This window comes from Phaseolus vulgaris, chromosome 2, assembly GCF_000499845.2.
Source record: "Phaseolus vulgaris cultivar G19833 chromosome 2, P. vulgaris v2.0, whole genome shotgun sequence".
Lineage (NCBI taxonomy): Eukaryota > Viridiplantae > Streptophyta > Magnoliopsida > Fabales > Fabaceae > Phaseolus > Phaseolus vulgaris.
Genome location: NC_023758.2, coordinates 18,001,260 through 18,022,183, shown reverse-complemented (window position 1 = coordinate 18,022,183; position 20,924 = coordinate 18,001,260). Strand labels below are relative to the sequence as shown.

At 35.3% G+C, this 20,924-nt stretch overlaps 1 protein-coding gene and 1 long non-coding RNA gene across 5 annotated transcripts in view; one reads left to right on the top strand and one right to left on the bottom strand.

Moving 5' to 3' along the window:
- Nucleotides 1-13,656, bottom strand: part of LOC137810840 (uncharacterized) — a 47,702-nt gene extending 34,046 nt beyond the window's left edge. Inside the window, exons 1-7 of one of the 4 annotated variants that reach the window (XR_011080977.1) lie at nucleotides 13,058-13,511; nucleotides 12,241-12,500; nucleotides 12,019-12,113; nucleotides 11,721-11,870; nucleotides 11,540-11,638; nucleotides 9,933-9,962; nucleotides 1,369-6,471 (exon numbers count right to left, since the gene is read on the bottom strand). This is a non-coding gene — a long non-coding RNA (uncharacterized lncRNA). Of the gene's footprint in view, nucleotides 1-1,368; nucleotides 6,472-9,932; nucleotides 9,963-11,068; nucleotides 11,329-11,389; nucleotides 11,639-11,720; nucleotides 11,871-12,018; nucleotides 12,114-12,240; nucleotides 12,501-13,057 lie in introns of those variants that run through there. The other 3 variants (XR_011080978.1, XR_011080976.1, XR_011080975.1) reach the window with 3 other exon arrangements.
- LOC137810839 (uncharacterized) lies at nucleotides 13,578-17,067 on the top strand. Its single transcript, XM_068612306.1, has 7 exons — nucleotides 13,578-14,322; nucleotides 14,534-14,797; nucleotides 15,412-15,928; nucleotides 16,011-16,210; nucleotides 16,439-16,551; nucleotides 16,652-16,792; nucleotides 16,873-17,067. Exons 1-7 carry the CDS (start codon nucleotides 13,705-13,707, stop codon nucleotides 16,952-16,954), a joined length of 1,935 nt encoding a protein of 644 aa, XP_068468407.1. The 5' UTR covers nucleotides 13,578-13,704; the 3' UTR covers nucleotides 16,955-17,067.
- Nucleotides 17,068-20,924: the final 3,857 nt, after the last annotated feature.

The following is a 20,924-nucleotide window of genomic DNA, read 5'->3' as shown; positions in this document are numbered from 1 at the left end:
TGTAAGTGAGTTTTCTTTTCTTAATTGTTAATGTTACTCATTTTTATCATTTTAATTTTTTTATTCTACTTTTCATTTTCGTATACCGAAGGTGGAATACAGAGCATTCAGATTGCACAGGTACAAAGACACCATTGTTGATGTGGGCATTGACGGAGAGGATGAATGCGTTCTAAATATGGCATTCTTGTGAGAGAGGAAAGAGATTAGAAAATAAATATTTTCTTAAGGTTTGTTATGAAGTTTCTCATCTTATTTTTCTTCTTTTTTTATTTCATTATTATATTTCTCTTTTTTAGGTTTATGTTAGTAACAACAAATCAAAATTAGTGATTTACAAGAATGATGACGTAATTTCTTTAAAGTACAAAGTTAACTTGACATCATTGTTGATGTGGGCATCGACGGGGAGGATGAATGTGTTTTGAACATTCTTGCAAAGAAGAGGAAATGAATTAGAAAATAAATATTTTCTTAAGGTTTGTTACGGAGTTTCTTATCTTATTATTCTTATTCTTTTTTTTTTCTTTTCATTATTATATTTTTCTTTTTTAGTTTTATGTTAGTAACAACAAATCAAAATTGGTTATGTTTATTGCGTTATAAATTTAAATTTGTTTAATATATTTTTTACTGCAACTTAATTATTAAAATAGTAGGATGAAACTCATAAATGATGAGAGAAAATATTTCTATCTTATTTTTACTTAATGATATTTGATATTTAAAAGATATGATGAATACACATAATAATATACAATATAGTAATAATAAAAAAAATGCGGATGTAAAGCACTTTAACGCATGTATTTCCACTAGTAATAAAAATAATAATGACTCAATGTCATTTAATATTATTATTTTAAAATCTTTTTTATTAAAATTTAGGCGTATAATTAAAAATAATTTATAAAATGTATTTCTTTATTTTATGAAATTAAAAATATTAAATAAAACTTAAAAGCACTCTTAATTAGTATGAAGTTCAAGAATTTTCATTTTTATTTTCACTGTGTGAATAATTCGGTAATTTTTTTATATCTGAGGCTTGAAGTAGCATTATCTTAATTTATTAATATGTACTTAATTGAGTCAATGAATTTTCTATGGTATTCGTTGAAGAACCCAAAACGCATCGCACAATCTAATCCAAACTTTGAATCGAAAGCCAAGAACTAGGATCGCACACTCTCCCTTCTTTTTTCATCATTTTTTTTCAGTGAGTTTCTACGTAAAACCCATTTTACATTCTATATTCAATAAATTCATGTATGAAACTCCATCGTAAAATTTACTTTTTCCTTTTAGTTTTGGAGGAAATGTTTTTTCTGCTGAAATTTGTGTATCGCAATTATTCGACAAAATGAATGAACGAAGGCTTTTCGCGTTGTTTATGCTTTAGATTACAGGGATCAATTTCTGGTGTTTTTTCACTTTCTTGATTTAATTTTTTTTTGCTTTATTTTGTTGTGTTCTTGTCCTGGTTTTGCCTTGCAGCTGTTTGGTAAAATGTGTGGCTGAAACAGAAGTTTCATTACTTTCTCTTCCGCTCAGCGTACGAAGTCCCTTTTTAGGATGTTTTAATGGTATTTGTTTGGGTAGGTTAAAATGGCGAGTGAGGATGATGCAGAGTGAAGAAGGCAATGATAGTAGATGCTCGGGCAAGAAACATTAGTCACAATATGAGGTGCAGTGTGGGAGTCAATTCATTGAGTATTCTCAAGCAGACATTGCCATTTTGCTCAGGAAGGTGCTTATCTGCACTTTTACTTTTGGATATGGGTATTTTCTTATTAATTATTTCCTTACTTGATGTTGGCCGAAGTTTCTGCTCGTGGAATTGAGGATGGAGAGGCAGTGGAAGACTCGAATGAAAGGAGGAAACTGATTGGTTATGGTTCGGTGAAGGTGTTGGTGGAGACTTTGAAGAGGAAGTTGGTGAGGCCAACCTTTCCAGGGTTCACTAGGCCGTCTAGGCTTGCAAGCAAGAGGAGATTTGAAAGAGAATGATTTTTGGATTCAGAATTCTTTATTTACATTTATGTCAAATCTAAGTAAAAAGTGTTTAGGAAAAGTATTTATAGAGGATAAGGAGAAGAATAACTTGCTCCCTTAAGCTACTTTAACTTTAGTTAAGCTTGCATAACCATGGTAAGCTTTGGTGGCTTAAGGAGTGGCATATGTGACATTTAAGATGCTCTAAAGATCCTTGTTTGTGTGACAAGTGAGGATCTTCTAGAGTGTCTTTAATTCATCTATAAGATATTCTTGAAAGTATTTGAAAATATCAATCTTATACAAGTGTATTCTACTTATTTATGCAAATAGTTATTCTTTATTGTTGTGTATGGGCCTTGGATGGACCTCCATCATTACTGCTATCAGAAACATTATTCTGTCAGTTTATTTATTGTTATCAGAAACATTATTATGTCAGTTTATTTATTTCATCTTTCATTCAACTACTTGTTTGAACTTCAAATGGCTTCTAAAATTGAAATAATTAGGATAAGGGTATGAGATGAATTGGTGCATAATGGTGGAGTCTAATATCATGAAATCTTTTATTAGTTCTATCACATTATTATCTAAAAACATGGAAAGTGTTTATTCATTATTTTTTTCTAAGTTAATGATAATGTGTATCCATTTGACATAATAATCTCTCCTCATCAGCAAATAATTTAGTTATCTCACTTGTTCAATGCGGGGTTGATTCTTGTTTTAAGGTTCTTTCAGCGGTTTCAGAAAGAGTTTAGAATTTCATATGGTCTTGAAACTACTACCAAATTCAAAAAGGTATTCTAAAGTCAGGTCCTTTTTGGATAAATTTTCAAATTCAGTGTAACTTCAACATGATTTAAAAGAGGCTTCAGAGGTATAACCTTGCCAAATTTGGTCTTAGTACATTCCCTAAAAGATGTATTATTTTAAGCAATGAACAGAAAAAATAGAACTTCTCTTCTAGTGAAATTAGGGTTACTAGGAAGACATTTCGTCGCGTTGTTATGCAATCTTAACACAACAGCGGCGCAAAATCTTCCTATTCTGGAGTGCCAAGACTAACAATATGGTCACCAGGGTACCAACGCTGTGCACTCATCTGTCTTGTAGGTGCCCTAATTCTTCATGTGCCATGCATGCATCTTTCCCTAGAAACCCTAACGCTTGTGGGCTTAGGCGCCTTCAAGGAATTTTTGCTTGTGCTAGGCCCGAAAGCACTATACACACCACATGCATGAACCCTCCCGTGACTTAGACCTTTTTTATACCTATATTTCAACTCATACTATTTTTGGGGCCGCACTTACGTGGCCTATTATTGTGACCAGACCACCGATACCCGACGTCATTGTCCGATGCCGATGTCCGAAGCTTGGTCCAGTACACAAGCCCCCCAGTCTCGAGATGGAACTTGTTTCAGCGAAGAGGCTAAGTGATCGCCTATGGCAACCTACGTGGCGAACTAGTGACAGGACGCGCACAGTGCACCGAAGTGACGTTTCACTACACTTTTTATCAGCGTACACTTGGCCAGATCAACAGTCGAGGCTCGTTGCAGCTTGCCCTCCCCTTATACGTTAAACCCTTCGACTCTTGCACTCACTTTACTGTTTCATTCCTTCTCTTAAGCATTTCTCAAACATTTCTGCCTCTTTAACGCTTTTTCTTCTTCCCCAAAACACTTTGCCTCCTCAAAGCATAATCACTTCAAGGTATGTTCTTTATTCCATAACTGCTTTCGCCTTGCAATTTCGATGCTCTTAATCTGCTTTAACTGCTCTGGGACTGTTTATGTTTTTCGCATTTACGATCGTTGTTCTTCGTTTTAGCTTCACCACCCACACGATCATAGTGGAATATAGGAACAACGAGGATTGCCATAAGTCTCGTATCTTTGGGAAGGAGTATGACAAATTCGTGAAGGTTGTGCCTTGTAGGGTTGGTGAACCTGTCTGTTGTGATGAGTCATCGAACTCGGAGGGACCCTTTTGCTTTATCTATTGAACTGTCTTTAAAAGATTCTCCCTTCGCCTGCCCTTTACCAATTTCGAGCGAGCCCTTCTTACCGAGGTCAATGTTGCCCCCACCCAAAGGGCCATTTCCATTTTGTGCAACCACTTTGGCCATCCGCCGCCTGTGGACCTGTTCCTGTACTTCTTTGAAGCCAAGAGCCCAGGTAAGAAGTTGTGGGTGAGCTTCAATGGGGTCATTGGGAGAGTATTGTTGACCCTCTTCTAGCAAGTACAAGGGCTTCAAAGGGAAGTTCTTCAAGATTCACTGCAGCAAACACGACCCTACCCTCTTGGACGGGTTTCCCCTTTACTGGGTAGAGGAACCTGAGCTCAAGAAACCCAGATGCCTCGAGGACTTACCCCCACGGGAACGAGAGGTGTGCAACTTCTTCTCCAGCCTTCAAGCAGTGTTTAACTCTGTTGAGCTACTCAAACTTGAATACAACCCTGCATCTCTCAAGGGCTACATTCGTACCCCATTTTCCCCTTACTTTTGCTAGTGTTTTTCTTGCTTGTGTGTTGCTTGTTTGGACTCTTAAGCATTTTTATCTTCTTATGCAGGCATGGTGCTTAAGGCGGAGAAGAAGAGACACTTGGCTGCCATGACGGCTCAAATGACGACTGCAATAGGTCCCTTTGCCCCTGGCTCCTCTGCCAAAGATAAGAGGCTCAAAGGGGTGGCTGAGGTCGCTGAGGTTGCTCCTTTTGAGGACGAGGATACCTGCTCAGGCCTCATCTTTAGAAGGAAGCGCAAGGCTGAAGCTGCCATTCTTGTGCCATCAGACTCGGATGGTCAAGCCCCCTCCTACAGGGAGTGCCCTCCTAGCGCCTCCTCTCCTCGTGACATCGTGGTGCCAGAAGGTAGGGGGAAGAGTGCCTCAGGGGGTGACCAGGGTGAACTTGTTCTTGTGACTGCTCTTAGCTAACTTGTGTGTTTTGAAACGATTTTGTCGACTAACAATGTGTCAACGACTGCCCTCATCTGAGTAGCATGACCTTTACTAACTTGCTTATGCTAGATTTTTATCTTTTTTGATCTTTAACACATAGGGGCAGAGGAGACGCTTGCTCGAACTCTAACTGGTTTCATCCTTTACAAGGTAAATGTTCTTTTCCTTGGCGTATAAGGGCAAGGGAGACGTTTACTTGCTATTCTCGACCTTGGCGTATAAAGGCAAGGGAGAAGTTGATATGAGTTGGATTAACACTAAACAAGAAACAACACATTAAGGAGGCTCAAGCCCATGAAGCCTCTCCAACCCGGAGAGTATGATGGAAACCAAGTAGAGGAAGCTCAAGCCCATGAAGCCCAAGCCCAAGAAGGGGCCCAAGCCCAAATGATCACTAGGAGCATGGCTAGAACATTGGGTAAAGAGCATCAAATGATGACTCTTCTTATTTCTCTTGTATAGTTTAGTAGGTGTGGATATTAAATAAAAGTGTGAATAGTTTAGAGGGTGTAGACGCACTTTAGGGGATGCTGAAAATAGGAAGTTGATCACACTTACTTCATGTTTAGTTAGGCGTCGATTGGAGTGTGCATTTGGAGGGAATTTTGAATTTCATTTGCTTTTCATTTCAACCCTCTCCTATTATAAATAGTGATGTGATTCCAATAGCAAAGAAGAGAATGATTCTTGACATTCTTAGGAATCAACTTGAGTTGGACAATAGTTAGGCACTTTTTCTTAGAATTGGATCAATGTTCTAAGTCAAGAACTCACCAAAACTAGCACCAAATCCAAACTCATATGAAAGTTCCACATATTGTCAAATTGAACCAATTAAAGTGGAAGAAAAGGAAAATGCACCGAACATATTACTTAAGAATTGAAATGAACCGAACAAATGAGCTAGAAAAGCAAAGGAACAAGATGAATGGACAAAAATATAAAAAGACCGAACCAAAAACCACAAAACAGCAAGAACACCGTACAGAATTTCAAGGAATCAAGCTAAAACAAGAACAATTGAAAGAGAAGGAAGGAAAGAGCTCATGAAGATGGATGTATGGTTGGATGATCACGCCACTAGAAGGATGGATGCTCCTAGATGAGTGTGCAAGCCGCCACTTGAGGTAACCATGGAACCATCAAGATAAGACTAGAGAAGAAGGCTCAAAGCTCTCCAATGCTCTCTCAAAATTTGAGTATAGTTTCTCTAATTAAAATTCAAATCTGAATTGTACAAGCTAAGCACCTTTATTTATAGCCTAGAGGTGCTGAAAAATAGGTGGGAAAATTCAAATAAACTTATTTGAAATTCCCACAAAAAACAAGTTACATGGGAAGAACTCTTAAATTTTCAGAAGACTCATCTTTATTTTATGTCTTCTTTTAATTTTCAGAAGACTAGAAGGAAGAACTTCAAATGTGAGGGTGGATGTCCTCTTCCTCCATTAATAAAAGTCTCCTTTATTTGATTCTCATCATACTCCTCGAGTTGGAGAGAATCCCTGCATATAACAAAGTCAGTTTATTCTTACAATTAAAAGTGGAAGAAAAAGGAAAACATGACTTATTATTTGTAAACAAAGGGATTTCAGAAAAGGAGGTTCTATATAGTGACCAAGTTGGAAAAAGTTGTTTGGGAATGATAATATCTTTTGGAAAAAGACCTCTTAAATGGTGAAAACCATTAGGAGGTATGAAAAAATCATCCCTGACATTTTTTAACCAAGTTGGTGTTGAAATAGGAACCTTAGGTAATGAAAAAGATAAAGAAGAAGAAGACCTTGGAGGTTCCTTTTGAGGCATAACACGAGTCAACATGTTAGATTTAGTGGGCAAAGTGGTGTGACTCGGTTTAGTACTTACTTCTTTTTCTTTCTCATTTTCTCTTTTAGTTTTAATTTTTATTTGATCCCCATGAACCTCTTTGGAAGAGAGGGGTTTTAAGATAACCTTGCGCCCTTGGAAGGAAAAAGACATTGTATTGGATAGGCCATCATGATGGAGATCAAGCTCAAGTGGACATGGAGGTCAATCAACAAGATCAAGAAGAGGTAGAGGCACAAATGGAGGACGCCCATGGAGGTCAAAACCCACCTCAAAGGCTTACAAGAAGCATGTTTAAAGCTTTAGGAGCTAAGGGACAATTATTTTCTCTTTTTGTAATTTCTTTGGTTGAAGGTGCTTAGAGGGAAACATTAGAAACCTCTTTTGTTATAGCATCTTGTAGGTTTTAGTTAGGAGCTTTAGGAGGGGGGGTGCGTTACTAGATAGGTGTAGGAGTAGAATAGGAGGTGCCAAAGTGAAGGAAGAGGTCACACCTTCCTCATGCCTTGTAATTCGCGCCGGTTTTAGAACTTTTTTAGGAGGAAAATTTGAATTTGTGTAGCTTGCATTTCAGCACCTTAGGTTATAAATAGAGGTGCTCCCTTTGTAAAATTCAGATTTGAATTTAGAGTAAGGAAACTATACTCAAATTTTGAGTGAGCATTGGAGAGCTTTTGAGCCTTCTTCTCTAGTCTTATCTTGAAGGATCCATAGTGTCCTCAAGTGGCGGCAACGCACTCATCTAGGAGCAACCATCCTTCTAGTGGCGTGATCATCCAACCTTGCATCCATCTTCATGAGCATTCTCTTCTCCTTCCTTCCTTCTCTTTCAATTGTTCATGTTGTCTTGTGTTTTTGAGTTTATGGTTCGGTTGTTCTTATTTTCCAGCAAACATTTTCAGTTCTTTGCCTTTTAATTTCATTTTGCTCGGTTCAATTTATAACTTATCCAATTCTATTCGGTGATTTTTAAGTTTTACCTCTTTTTGTTGGTTCAATTTGACAATATGAGGAACTTCCATGTGAGTTTGGATTTGGTGCTAGTTTTGGTGAGTTCTTGACTTAGAACATTGATCCAATTCTAAGAAAAAGTGCCTAACAATTGTCCAACTCAAGTTGATTCCTAAGAATGTCAAGAATCATTCTCTTCTTTACTATTGGAATCACATCATGTGGTATCAAGAGTTTAGGTGTGTTCTTGTTTAATTTTTGAGTTGTGTAGCACTTTAATTTCAAGAGCTCTTTAATTTCTTGCAATTTAAGTTTCTGTTTTAGGCTTATTGAGTTTGCTTGCTGTTTTAATTCTTTTGCCTATCATATGTTTGAGTATTTTTCTTTTTGAATCCTTACAAGTTTTGTCTTAGTCTTGTTTTTCCATAATTGTCATCACTTCTTGTAGTACTTTTATTGCTTTTGTTGTTTCTTGCTTTAGTGTCATATAATTTTTCTGAATTTGATCTTGATCCTTTGTGCATTTTCTGTTTTAGAATTGAGTTCATACTTGTATTCTAGACCTATACAAGTTCCAATACATCATTTTCCATTATGTCTTTGCTAGTTCATAATTCTATTTTTCATTCCTATTAGGATTCCTCTGTTTCTGAAAACGTGCTTACTGTTTTTCCTTATTGCAAATGATTTACTCACTGGAAAATTTTGAAATTCTGGATTTGTGATATTCAAAGTGTTAGAAAAGAGTAGAAAAAAGAATTACTCAAAAATTCAAAGTACACAAAAAATTATAAACAAAATAAAAAAAAAGTGTACAATTCTGCCGAAAAGAATACGGTAATCTGGCAGCGATTTTAAAAAATTTATCTCAATTAATTGGCTTACTGTTTTTAATTGATTCCAATGTCATTATTGAGTTAACATCTTGAAGTTTCTGTGGTTTAAATTTCATAATCTAGTTCGCACTACATCATTCCAGTTAAATCAGTGAATATCAAGCACAGTTTGCATTAAAAAAAAAAATTCCAGTAGCTAAATTTTTTGTTTTCTTCATCTACTCTAGTGCTTTTCCTTAAGTATTCTTCTGTGTGCCTACTTTCTCATTGAGTTCTTTATTTTCTTGATTGTCTTTCATTCCTTACTCTTTGAGTTTGTCTTACATATTGTTTTCCTTTTGCAATTACCTTTCTTTGCTTATACCTTTTCTTGTTTGTCTTTATTGTTTCATTGGTTTTGTGGTGGTTGCCTTTGAGATTGGTGTGCTTGCTTTAACATCTTTCATTTGAGGATTCCAAGGCCTAAAGATCAGATTGGTGCAAGGACATTATTTCTTTGAGAGTGACCTATTTTTTCTGCCTCAATTCACTTCGGCATTTTTGCTTAAAACACTCACTGTTTTTTCTAATTTTGTTTCTTGACTTGTGTGCTGTTTTGTGTGTTTGCTGTTTTTAATTTCAAATGGCTGGATTTTCAAGTGATGCATCCTACAAGCAGAATTCTCCTTCCAAAGCTTCAATCCTTGGTGAAGTACATGAAGCACAAAGAACTATTAGACGCTTGGAAGAGAAAATGCAAAAGATGGAGGTACAACAAGCTAGACCATCTCCTTCTATCCATGATGGGCATCATTCTCATAGACCATCTTCAAGAGCCTCTTCAAATGATTTTGGTCGTGAAGAAGAGCATAGGAGAAGGAATCCACCACAATTTCATGGACAAAGACCTCATCATCAAGGAGAAAGACATCACTACGACAATGGCTTCTATCAAGATGCAAAGTCTAGGCTTCCTTCGGTCAAGCTTCCTTGTTTTAATCGCTCTAGTGATCCTAATGTATATTTAGATTGGGAGGCTAAGGGTGAACAAATATTTGAGATCCATGAGATCCAAGATGAGCATAAGCTTAAGCTAGGCAACAGGAAGACAAGCCTTCAAAGGGAACAACCTCCCTTACTCACAGGACTATTCCTGTTGACAAAATCTAATACTCAAAAACTCCCTTTCCCAAAACCTGTTGGTCTTTATTTAAAGACCAACCATACCCCACTAACCACTAACCGCTCCCTTAACGGTTCCTAATGTTTCTCCTAGGGTACACCTTTCCTGTCATTTCCCTATTCTTATTTTCTGTCCTAACATAATCACAGTATAAAAGACTGCATAGTAGCCAGAGACAAGAGTGATTTACCTCTATTGGCTTGAGACTTCTTGGGATACACTACAAAAGCGAGTCAATGATGCACACCATCAGTCAAAAAGACAAAGGTGGAAATATTTTATAAGAGCAAAAATGATTATTGAATAAACAAATAACAAAAGAAACCAAAGACCAATTTGAATTCCCCTCAACGATGGATGAGTTTAAGCATGTCTTGAAAGTGCATGCAAAGTAAAATATAATTGAAGCCAATGGTGTGGCTCCAATTCGAGAGCAAAAGCTTTCTACTGTTAAAAGGGCTAAAAGGCATTCAACTTTTATCCAACAGAGTAAAGTTGATCAAAAGGCTTCTAACCAAGGGTAAAGGTTAACACACTTCCCCTTTTTAAACACCCCAATGGAACATAAAGCTACATTAACCACATCACATAGTAAACTTATATTTTACTTATATCCAAAATGCTCCCTTACATCCAACATTTGGAAGCTTTAATCAAATAGGCAAAAATTAATGTCTCATGTTGGCTGTTTTTTTATCCAATGATGTCCTCTACATAACACATTTCTTAGGAAACATGGAAAGACGCATGGGTCAGTAGGCAAAACAGAAGGATTAAACATCACAACCCACTTTGTTGTACCAATCAACAGAATAATCAAGTTGGTCTATATATATAATATATACACATAGAATGAGATTAAGAGAGAGAGAACAAACCCCAGAACATGGCGTTCACCATCATGAACTGCCAGAGAAACTAGACCCATCAACCCCACGCTACCACTTCCATAGACCAACTATTGCAGCCCATTGTTTACTCCTACCATCTTTGGTTAGAACAATTACAGTTTTCTAATTGAAACCAAAAAGAAAGAAGGTCCTAAAGTTAGATGTTTTGAGACAAATAGTTGCAACCTTAAGCATCTGCCACATGAGACAGAGAACCTAGTCAAGGGTCCATTCCTGTGGGACATTAACCTCATGGCTCCCATTTTCTATATTTGATGAAACTTATAGATATTTGGAGCAAAGAAACAAAAACATCTTTGCAAAATAGCACATTTCATCACAAATTAACACTTGAACTACGGGTTTGGACTTAAAACAGGTTTTTTTCCATGCATTGTTTTAATCAGTGAACTGGCAGTTTGGTTATTAGGTAGGATTTTTGCCATTTCAATTCTACTTCTCTAAATAAATTCTGCACGGAAAACAGATATCACCTTTGAATTTAACAATGACGAATTCAAAATGTTGCCCCAAAATATAAAACCGTGAACATTGCAAAGAATGTCAGAGGAAGATCGCCTAAAACCCTAAAATCCTAAAAAAACAATAACTTGTAGTGACATTATACAGTAAGAGTATTTTAATTGACTGGGAAGAAGCTGTTAGTACAGCATAGTGCATCGATGTGGCTCCCTTCTGTTTTCAGAACATAAACAACAAAATAGATGCATACACATCAGTAACAGGCAACTAAGGCTTAGGAGAATAATATACTGTTAGATTAAGATGGAACGACAACAGTAACAATTTTTTAATGAGGGCAGAAGAGCTCAAAATATCTGCAAGTAAAGGCTCACATATGCAACTACAACAGCATAACCCAACTATTAAGTACTTTTTTACTCACTTTATCCTGTACAAAGGGGTTAGCTGGGTTTCTCGGGAGATAATTGGTTATGGCTTGCTTTTATCCAATTACTGCTCTCTGAAGGGCAGTCAAACCATCCTGGAAACAAAGTAAATCAATAAAAATAAATAAAGGACTAGTGCATTCCAATCTCCCATATGAAAAGTTAGAACTGCGATACCTTATCCATAGAAATAATATCAACATTTTGCTCCAATAGAGCATCTAAAAGGTCAAATTCTCCACAAGCACATGATGGTCAGTCTCAAGTACATGAGGATCCATGCATTTTACTTGCACATGATGATCATCTCAAGTAAGAGTTCAAGAACTGAAGGACAAGTAAGATATAGTTATATTCAACTTTTTTTTTAGATTATAGTTCAATGATAAGAACCAGGAAAATATGATAGAACAACATACTCTAATTGTATTCATAATAGATGTTTCAGCTAGAATCAATGAGATTCCTAACGTACCTTAAGCTTAGTGCTCTTGTCAAAACCCCTTTTTAGATACAATCTTCTGTATCTTGGAGATTCTCTTCAGGATATCCACAAAAGCCTTTTTTATCCTGCACATAGCAAAGAAACACAAATGCCAAATTCAAACTTTTGCCGAGCAAAGCAAATAAAAGTCATACATCTTCCTTAGGTGGTCCCAAAGCTAAGAGCAAGATTTCCTATGCATACATATCATACCATCGTTTATACATCAATATGGTAAAACTAGGGATTCCATATCTCGGGACATCTTAGCCTTGCTCTGAATTTAGCAACAAGATTTTGTGTGGTCAATGGAGTCTTCTGCATCAAAACAACCCTAATTTCTTCCTCACTCACAGGTCCAAAAGCTATGGGGGAAGAACCATCTTTAGATGATAGTGCGGCTGGTACACCTTTTGCAGGAGTATTATTTTGGATGAAGACCCATTTTCATCTTTGACAATTGATTTTGGTTCCTGATCAATGAATGTAATCATGTAATTGATATCTCTGGTTTCATTATAGAACTCATTCTCCATGATTGGTATCAATCGAAACTAGATTGAAAAATTCACGAATATATTAATCACAGCCAGAAAAGAACTTAACATTAGCAATCAAACCTAGAGATAAAATCAAAGAGTTAATACACTAAAAAAACTAGTTAGTTAGCAATAATCCAAAATTAAACAAACACAGAGGGATCAATGCGGCTAAGAATTGAAGACAGTACAGTGAATAAAAATAGATATTGAATCAACTAAAAAAACTAGTTAGTTAGCAATAATCCAAAATTAAACAAACACAGAGGGATCAATGCGGCTAAGAATTGAAGACAGTACAGTGAATAAAAATAGATATTGAATCAACGGTTAGACCTAAGCCTCCAATTCAAAAAAAAAAAAATACATAACCAAATACGGATCTAGTAACAATTTGAATATCTATGATAAAAAAAAGAGAATGATTCGAAAATCAAGAGCAATTGCGAGTGAGGAATGAATCGGAAAATGAAGAGAAAGAAAGGACATACCGATGAAGAAATAGATCTGAAGTTGAAAAGAGATGAGAATGAAAACGCGGAAGCAGTAAAAGCGTTGAGGCACGAGCAAGATTTTGTTCACTGCAGATCTCAGCCACAACATAATTGCTGTTAGCCACTCCGAGTCAAAATTTGGGGATGGCAACAAATTTATTTAGGGTTTAGAATGTTGTTAGGACTAAGAACGAGAGGATGAAGGAGAATCACAATGAATACTGACCATCTCTCTCTGACTGTTGTTTGCTTCGTCGGTGTAGTTCTTGAAGATGTTAGTGATTTTCACTGAACTTACATCTTTACTCAGGCAAGTCACGAGAAAGAAGAAGAAAAATAAATATTATTTTATATTTTAATTTAATATAATATTTACTGATTCAAAACCCACATAATATTTCCAGTTTTTTCAAAAAAAATAGAGAATGAAGAAGACCCATATTTCCAATTTTAAAAGCACTCGCGTTTTTAAAACATTGCCTAAAATAATATATGAAATTAAGAAAATATCACATGCAACTCAATCAATTAATGACACAACAATTGACATATAGACAAAAGGATGTACAAAAATCTTGGGAGTTTGTAAGTTTGTTAGATATTTTTTTGTTCCTGAGATATTGGATTTGTAAGGTTATGGTTTAATGGTACTGCATTTAGCTTATCTCCCAAATCTTGATTTTTATTCAAACAAAGCAAGAGTGCCAACAAAACAAACAATGGCTGCTTCTACTTCTCCAAACTTCTCAACATCTTTGGACAAGAACACTCACAAAACAAAGTTTCCTTCTTCAGCAGGGAAGAAAATACTGCATAACAAAGTTGGGTTCTCATTTTCTGTGCCATTCAATAAATCGGTAGGTGTGAAATCCTTTGGCACTGCGAAGTATGATGAAGTTGTGGTGGATGACGAGTTGGAAAAGATTAGGAGGCTTCAGAATGGTTCAGATGTTAGAGGAGTGGCATTGGAAGGTGAGAAAGGTAGAAAAGTTGACCTCACTCCACCTGCTGTTGAGGCAATATCAGAGAGTTTTGGGGAGTGGGTTATCAATGGTTTAGAGGCAGAACGAGGATACCCTTTAGAGAATGTGAGAGTGTCTCTTGGACGTGACCCTCGAATTACAGGGTCGAAATTGAGTGTTGCAGTCTTTGCAGGTCTTTCTCGAGCTGGTTGCATGGTGTTTGACATGGGACTAGCTACCACACCAGCTTGTTTCATGAGCACAATATTGTCTCCATTTGCCTATGATGCTTCAATCATGGTAGGTTACCAATAGGAACAATTGGTAGTTGGTTAATGCTACTTTATTTTATGTTTTGATTTTCTATAATCCATTAACTCAAATGAATGTTACTTAAAGATATTAGACTTGAAAACTAATATTTAGAAGCTTATAACATAGATTTGTTATGTCACATCAGACCCTAGCCTAACACAAATGCTTTAAATGAATTATGCATTTTTTGATGCAGATGACAGCCTCCCACTTGCCTTACACCCGAAATGGTCTGAAATTTTTTACTAAGAGAGGTGGACTGACTTCAACAGAGGTGGAGGAAATATGTGATAAAGCTGCTCGAAAATATGCAAATAGAATGACCAAAGTGTCTACTTTGCTTAGTGTTCTTCCAACAAAAGTTGATTTTATGAGCACTTATGCAATGCACCTAAGAGAAATCATCACGGAGAGAATCAATCATCCTCTGTATTATGACACTCCACTTCAGGGATTTCAGGTTTCACTGATTACCATCTGTAATAGATAAATAGTCACTATTTTCTTTTAGTAGTTCTTTCAAAGTTTCTTAACTTTATACCCCACATATACCACATTTTTTATTAGTTTTACTTCAATAGTAGGTCGTTTTAAGCAACTAAAATTTTATATTTCAATTTTTCACAACTTACAAAATTAATTTAATGTGGATAAAAATAGTTTTTAATAAGCATAAATAATTTTTCTATATCTTAAAGAATTCATTTATGTCCTTCTGTTGGGTGCATCCAAGTTCAACTATAAAAAGAAATACATGACTAGTACTATTAGTTCAGTCCCTTTTATGGTAACAAAATAATAGCTTAGTTTGTTTTCTTCTATTTGAACGCATTTATCTATTAGAGGAAATAAAAAAATTAAATAAATCTTTTAATTAGTTAAAATTAGTTAAAACTACCTAATTTCATTTCTTTTTTTTTGAAGTACCAAGATATATGTACCATATACAATACTGTGATCGTATTAAAACTTGATATTTGTGTGTTTAAATTAAAGTCTTCATCTTATTTTGCTATTAGCCATTCTAGCATGGAAATTTCAGTGAGATTGCAATGAAATTAAGAAAATGTGCAGATTATAGTTAATGCTGGAAACGGGTCAGGAGGATTCTTCACGTGGGATGTGTTAGACAAACTTGGTGCAGATACCTTTGGCTCTCTGCATCTGACCCCTGATGGGATGTTTCCGAATCACATTCCAAACCCTGAGGACAAAACTGCCATGGCACTCACCAGAGCAGCAGTGTTAGAAAACTCAGCTGATCTTGGAGTAGTTTTCGATACTGATGTGGACAGAAGTGGTGTGGTTGATAACAAAGGGAACCCTATAAATGGTGACAAACTCATTGCTCTCATGTCTGCCATTGTCTTAAGGGAACATCCAGGATCAACTATAGTGACTGATGCTCGTACAAGCATGGCACTCACCAGATTCATAACTGATAGAGGTGGAAACCATTGCCTATACCGTGTAGGATACAGAAATGTCATTGACAAGGGAGTTCAACTTGATAGTGGTGGAGTTGAAACACATCTTATGATGGAAACATCTGGCCATGGTGCTCTCAAAGAAAACCATTTCCTTGATGATGGTGGGTTCAACTTAATAAGAACCATGCATAGTTTAGTTTCATGGTTTTAATTTCTCATGTTTCTTCTTCCTTTTCTGTGAAGGTGCTTACATGGTGGTGAAAATTATAATTGAAATGGTGCGGATGAAGCTTGCGGGATCAAATGAAGGGATTGGAAGTCTTATAAAAGATCTTGAAGAGCCCTATGAATCAGTAGAGCTTAGGATAAATATTGTCTCTGAACCACGACATGCTAAAGCTAAAGGGTCAGAGGCCATTCAAACATTTAGAAACTACATTGAGGTATATTGTATATCTTGGAAGAAAAATATTATCAATACACTCTCTGATACACTACTTTAATCACATTCTTCATCATAGTTTCTGTATAATTTGTTACACTGACTTTAAAAATCTTGAACTTACAACCAAAATTGCATTTTGTGGGTTGTTTTCTAAATCCTTGTTTCATATTTGGAGCACATAGTGATGATCATGAATACAAAATATGAAGACTTTATTTGTATACAGGAAGGGAGACTTAGAGGGTGGGAGTTAGACTCATGTGGTGATTGTTGGGTGAGTGAAGGGTGTCTTGTAGATACAAATGACGACCCAGCTCCCATTGATGCTCAAATGTACAGGTGGAAACAAGTTAAAGAAAGTTGAAGCGGTTCAATAATTCTTATTTTATATTTCTTTATGATTTACTCATCAAAACTAGTTTTATTGTGGCGAATTCAGGGCAAAAGTGTCAAACGATAGACATGGACAACATGGTTGGGTTCACATGAGGCAGAGTATTCACAATCCTAACATTGCTGTGAACCTGCAATCATCTGTTCCAGGAGGTTGCTTGTCTATGGCACGAGCTTTTAGAGATGAGTATGTCATTTCACCACTTCAACAATGTCTTTAAAAGCATTTGATTTGGCTAGTTGACTTGGCTTATGCAACCATTGTAGGTTTCTGAAAGCAAGTGGAGTTCATACATTCCTTGACATTACCCAGGTTGATAAGTTTGCTGAAAAGGGCTCCATGGCCTGATTTGCAATTAATCTAAATGTTTGGAGTACTAATGGGTTCATCAAAGCTCATTGATATTCAATTAAGTTTTTTTTTATCAATTCACATATTGAAAAACTAAATAATTCCTCTTATTACAATTCTCTACATATTTAGATTAATGTTTGAACAATTAGTTAATTCAATTAATTAATTAATTAAAATAGTTATACGAATTGAATCAAAATATCATTCAATCTAATATGTATCTAATTATCAAAGCAAGATTCAATTGATTCTTATCTAAAATCAGAAACACAAATTATAATCACAAAATACAAAACCGAAGTTGATTGTAATTTTGGTCAGACCCTTCACCTATAAAGTGAGGTGTTTGACTCATGAATTTTCAAATAAAATATATTAGAGTTATGCTGCCAACATTGCAAGCAAAGCTTTCATTGTCTCCTCTCTTTAGGGTAAGCACCATGTTTGATATCTCACTCATTTTCTCCAAGTGATTAGGCCTAACCTATCACTCTCCATACTCCTCACGACACTCAAAGGCTCTAAGAGCTCTTTGCAGCTCCTCCTTGTACTCTTCATTGCTTTTGCCACTTCATTCTACATTTGAAGAACCAAGCTAATATCCATGGAGGTTTCAAGCTATCATTTGTTATCATGAGCTCGGCTACGGATCAAGCTAAGTGTTTTGAATTTCTTCTTTGATCTACATTTGAAGAACCAAGCTAATATCCATGGAGGTTTCAAGCTATCATTTGTTATCATGAGCTCGGCTACGGATCAAGCTAAGTGTTTTGAATTTCTTCTTTGAGTTTGTTTTGTTTGTCTTCAATTTCGTGTTCTTCATTATGTTTCTTTCATGTCTTGAATGTGTTTCACCGATTGATTGAGTTTTAATTGTTATGTTCTATTCAATTTTACCTATTCTTCTTGAACCATCCATATTTTCAACTTAGGAACTCTTTTGTGCAAACCGTGAAGCTTTTGTGTATTTTGCTTTAAGTCTCTTTTAATTAATTTGGTTAAATCATTATGTTTGAGTCATTTTAATTTTTTAATCCAATTCTAGTCATGTCAAGTCATGTTAATCCATATATGTCATTAATTCTTAGTAGTACTTTTGTTCACATTTTAATTTCTTGTTTTTGTTGAATTACCGCAAGTATTTAAGAAAATATAAAGATGTGTTTCAAATTTTTGTGTGCCTTTAAAGTGCTTTTAATTTTTTTATTTGAATTCTTTACTTGTTAATTAGTTCACCAACTAGTTAAGTTAGAAATTCCATTGCGTCTTGAGTTTATGTGCCAATTTCATTGCATTTCTTTAGGATTCATATTCTTCAAATTTTCCAGAATTGAGTGTTGGTTGAAATTAATTGTGGAAATCTGATCCATTAACAAAAAATTCCGGAATTCTAGATTAAGTACCTTAAAGTGTTAGAAAACAGAAGAAAAAAATCAAAATTAAAAAAAAATATAAATCAAATACAAAAGTATGTAAGATGAACTGCACCCAATGCAATGAGTTTGCACCCAACGCGGCGAATTGAGCTAAAAGAGTCTTCATTTATGAAAATTAATTGTTTTGGTATTTTGACAATATTAAAATTTCATTCTTAAGTTCTTTGATTATATTTTAAGTGATAAAAATTTTAAAGACCGAAACCAATTACAATTTTCAAGATAAATCATGCAATTGCATTAGTGTTTTTGTCTTCAACTCTTTAGTAATTTTGGTTTTGTTAATGTTGAAAATGAAGTTTTGATGTCTCCAAATCCATGAAGACAGCTTGAAGATCTTGTTGCTGTGTTTAGGGTTTTGTTCTAGGTAGTTTAGAATTTGCTAGATCCAGTCCTAATCAATTCATATCTGAATCAATCTGTTTTTTTTTAAAAGAAAAATGTTTTTTCAAAGCTAAATGAAAAACAACTTCTTGATTTCTCATTTTAATCGGTTGTTTTTTTCCCAGCCTGTGAAAGGTCTTTTGAAATGTTTTGGTTTTGGTTGACTTAACTGTCAAAACCAATTCAACCGGTTAAATCGACATTTCAACCGATTGATTTTTGAATTTCTTAACAACTTTTCATAAGACTGTTAAATCTGTTTTCAGTTATTTACAAACCGTTTTGGCTCATGATTAATTGATTAAAACGACTAGTTTGATGAGCTATAAAATTGTGATTACCCTTCTTATTTGAAATACACACAACAAGTGATTAAGAAAAGATTTTGTGAAAGTTTGGATTCAAGAAAGCAAGATTGTCTTGGGTTGTGCTTTGGTTAAAGAGTGAATTAGGAGCAACTGTGATTTCCTGTAATCTTGTGTAATTTGTTCCATATTCTCTTGTAATTGTTTTTCAATTTGAATACTTGTAATATGTGTATATGTAAAGTTAGAGGGTTGTTATGACTGTTGTTAGAATTATAGGGCTGAACAAGGGGGTGTGAATTGTTTAGTGAAAGATTTTCGTAAAGGATTGATTAAGAATGAACCTTTAATGAATTACAGAAAAAAAGAGATTAGAATAGCCAACAGAAAAGAGCAGATAAATCAGATAACAAAAAAACAATCGATTAATATTTCGATACAACCGGTTATTTTTAGCATAGAGATAAAAGCAAGAATAACAGTTTGCAAAGCAAGAATATCAACCGGTTGAAATACAGAGATAACCAGTTGTTTATGGCAGCATAGCAAATATCAAACAGTTATTAAAGAGATAGAGATAGAGAGACTACACACAAGGTTTATACTGGTTCACTCAATCCCAAAGCTACTTCCAGTCCTCAATCAAACCACTGAGTATTTCACTATGTAACCAATCACAGATTACAACTTACACAACCACAAAGAGGTGACTTTGAATCCCACAAAGCCTACTCACCCTCCTTGCACACAACACACACCTCAAGCCAGAATCACACTGACTTTATAGGATTTTACAACAGTTTTACAATATCAAAATTCAAATACAAGAAACTAAGTAAGAGCAGATTACACCTGACTTTAGGAAATCACAGGGCTCCTAGAATCACTTCTTAAACACTTGCAAAGCCTCTAAGCAATCTTGCAAAAACTCTTTTAAAACGCTCTCTCAAATCAGATTTTGAATCTTTCTCAATCATTCATCTATTTCAAAGGATGAGGGAGAACTCATTTTATAGCTCTTAGATATAATTGTTATAGTTAGGTAATCACGAGCCAAAAGCAGTTTGAAAAGCCAACAAAAACAGGTTAAACTAATTTTTGAAAAGTTGTTAAAGATACAACAATCAACCGGTTGAAATCTCGAAATAATCGGTTGAATGGTAAGTCTGTTGGTCAACCAAGTCAAAGTTAGTTTGAAAAACTCTCAAACATGCTATGTGTCAAATAACCGATTAAACTGTGAAATCAATCAGTTGTTTATCACTTAGCTTTGAAAACTTATTTTCTTATTCAAACAAGATTGCTCTAGCTAAGCTAAGTTTTTCAAGAGTGATATAACACAAAATCTAAACACTAGAAACTAAACCCAACCAGCAACAACACAACATCGAAGCATCTTCACAGATTTTGGGATATCAAAGCCTTATGTTCAACATTCTCCCCCTATTTGATGAAGACAAATCCCTGGTAGCTTTGGGATGTTTGTTTAGAATTTTGTCACCACCTACAATCACAGATAAACGCAGAAAAGCATAGAGTATTTGTTTCCAGAAAAACATAGCACCATTAAACAGTTTTCACAAATAAACCATAGTGAAAACCAAAGGATAGGTGCAGCAGCAGAAGAACAATCGATTAAACCGCGGGATTAACTGGTTAAAACTATCAGAGCAGCAAAAGTAACTTTAACCAAATGCAGTGATTAAAGCAAGATAAGTTGGTAGATAATAGAAGATTACAACCCAAAAGCAGCTATTTCTCCCCCTATTTGTCTTCACAAATAGACACAAGGTACAATTAAAAAACAGGATAAAGAAAAGATAAATTGTTCATAGAAAA

Excerpts from the sequence above, each read along its gene's own strand:
- LOC137810839 (XM_068612306.1), top strand. The coding sequence starts at position 13,705 with ATGGTACTGCATTTAGCTTATCTCCCAAATCTTGATTTTTATTCAAAC. Across the intron at positions 14,798-15,411 it reads CTCCACTTCAGGGATTTCAG|ATTATAGTTAATGCTGGAAA; the intron begins GTTTCACTGATT and ends GAAAATGTGCAG. Across the intron at positions 16,793-16,872 it reads GCACGAGCTTTTAGAGATGA|GTTTCTGAAAGCAAGTGGAG; the intron begins GTATGTCATTTC and ends CAACCATTGTAG.